The sequence below is a fragment of the Doryrhamphus excisus genome, linkage group LG5, assembly GCF_037039965.1.
Source record: "Doryrhamphus excisus strain RoL-2023G ecotype Guam linkage group LG5, RoL_Dexc_Guam_v1.1, whole genome shotgun sequence".
NCBI lineage: Eukaryota > Metazoa > Chordata > Actinopteri > Syngnathiformes > Syngnathidae > Doryrhamphus > Doryrhamphus excisus.
Window position 1 is genome coordinate 22,838,661 of NC_136361.1, and position 2,426 is coordinate 22,841,086.

A 2,426-nucleotide genomic window follows, 5' to 3' on the forward strand; every position below is an offset into this window, starting at 1 on the left:
AACAATTCCTGATTAAAGTGAAGTGGTCAAAAACTATTTTCACATATCGTATTTATTGTATTAAAAGCAAAATGATTCATATCTTGGCTATTGTGGGGACATTTGAGTTGGATATGATCAAGGAACATTGAAATAGTTTCATTATTGTTAGATACAGTATTAATAGAACTAATTTGTCATTTAATTGTATTTTCATATTGTAATTATTGGCATTTTGTTCAGGAAATGCAGTATTTGCCATTAAAGGAGCCCATCAATATCTAATAAATTACAATTAATTAATTAATTTACAATTAATTGTATTGAGCAAGTATGTCTTTTAAAACATCAATGCTGACATTAAGTATTTTTAATTAATATATTAAAATTAATTTAATTTACACTTTTAATACTTTGGTAAGCCATACACTTACAGGAGGCCGACAACGCATATGATGTACATTACCCTGAAAGTATTCAGTGAGTGTGTATTCAAAGAAAAAATAAACAGCCAAGACTAAAAGTAGATTTTTTTTAAACATTAAACTGTTTATTGATGGCGACCAATGTTTTATGTTCACAAATGAGCATGACGACAATATTCCCTTGGTTGAATACGGAATATGAAAATATGTGAATTTGATATTTGCAAAATTAAGCCGTAAAAATTGTAGCCGGGTGAGATAACGCCACACGTGAAGAGATAGGATAGATGATACTTAAAGATGGGGCAAGCGCAAAGGTCAAACTCTGCACCTTTGCTTTGACATTATTTACCACGAGCTAAAAGAAAACCAGCAGAGGAAGAAGCACCGACAGAACCGGAGATTTGTCAAAGTGCTTTTTAATGTAAGACGAAACACATCAACGATGGCTGCAGGTTCCAGCTACATTCTAATGTCCCCCGTTCACTTCATCTTAGCCACAAAATCCTCGCCTTTCTTGATGGAGCCCTTCAGCTCGCCGATGGCGTCAGCCACCAGCTTCTCCTCAAAGGCAGACAGCTTGCCGAGCCCGAGGTTCTTCTCGATGCCGTTCTTGCCCAGGAGGAGAGGCGTGGAGAAGTACTTGCACTCGGTCTCCTCGGACCTGACAAAGGCGCATTCCACCACGCCCTCCTTTCCATTTATGGCGTCCAGGACGGCGAAGGTGAAGCGGGCACCGGCGTACGCCATGGAGAGGGTAGCAGACCCGGCTCCGGCTTTGGCCTTCACGACCTCTGTGCCCGCTTCCTGGATCCTGCCAGTGAGGGCCGACAACTGGTCGGGCGGGAACTCCACTTTGGGGGTGCACTGAGAAATGAGCGGGATGATGGTCTTTCCGGCATGACCCCCGATGACGGGCACACTGACACGGGCCGGGTCAAGGCCTTTCAGCTCCGCTACAAAAGCATTGGCTCTGACAATGTCCAAGGTGGTGACACCAAACACCTTGTTGGGGTTGTAGACGCCATGCTTCTTCATGACCTCTGATGTAATCGGGATGGTGGAGTTGACGGGGTTGGCGATGATACAGATCATGGCTTCCGGGCAGTGGCGGGCGCAGGCGTCGGCCAAGGTGGCTACGATGGTAGCGTTGGTGTTAAAGAGGTCGTCGCGGGTCATCCCGGGCTTTCTGGGTACACCGGCGGGAATAACGACGACATCACAGCCCTGGAGGGCGGCGCCGAGTTGATCGGGACCCATGTGGCCGGTGACCTGGGCCCTTGTCTCGATGTGGCTGAGATCTGCGGCCACCCCGGGGGTGTGTGCGATATCGTAGAGCGAGAGTTGGCTCACCAGAGGGCTGTTCTTGAGCAGCAGAGACAGCGGTTGGCCTATACCGCCCGACGCTCCTAGCACCGCCACCTTAGCGTTGTTCTGCGAGGAAGTGGACAAACTCCTGGCGAGGCTGACGGTAGGTCTTACTGCACGGGAAAACATTTTGTATTAGTTTTGTTGTCTATTATTCTGGGTAAATGGAAAATAAATACGAGTAGCCCCTCTGCGCCGTGACACCAACGTCCTCTAGCGACGACCGAACAGGAAGACACGTGAGCTGGTTACGTCGAAGATAAACTCGCGTTATCCTACGTGAACTTGCGTAATGACGTAGTTATGTTGTAGTTGCTGCGTTCAGGTTGTGTTCGGTGTCGGATCTTTACCCTTGCAATTGAAGAAACAGAAAATGGAACCGGAACGCTTTCCGGTCAAGTGTAAAATAAGATTTCCGTTTTAGGATTTCGAATTTAAATGTACACATTGGTTTCTTGGGAAGAAGCGATAAATGTTAACGTTAAAGAAAACAAATCATTGCATGGAGGTCACTACATGAATACATTGACACATTTTTGGTTGTAATATTAGTTACGTACTAAGTACAACCAATTTAAGTACAACCAAACATACAAGGGGATGTATTAGTTTATATGTGGTGACTGGAACGACAGCAACTCGGATGTGACGTCA

At 45.4% G+C, this 2,426-nt stretch overlaps 1 protein-coding gene across 1 annotated transcript; it reads right to left on the minus strand.

The window, feature by feature from the left end:
- Positions 1 to 806: 806 nt before the first annotated feature.
- mdh2 (malate dehydrogenase 2, NAD (mitochondrial)) lies at positions 807 to 2,026 on the minus strand. The gene has a single exon (XM_058053320.2). The coding sequence runs from the start codon at positions 1,899 to 1,901 to the stop codon at positions 888 to 890; it is 1,014 nt and encodes a 337-aa protein (XP_057909303.2). The 5' UTR covers positions 1,902 to 2,026; the 3' UTR covers positions 807 to 887.
- Between the last annotated feature and the right edge of the window lie 400 nt (positions 2,027 to 2,426).

Bases quoted from the DNA above. Each gene is read 5' to 3' on its own strand.
- mdh2 (XM_058053320.2), bottom strand. From the start codon at position 1,901: ATGTTTTCCCGTGCAGTAAGACCTACCGTCAGCCTCGCCAGGAGTTTG.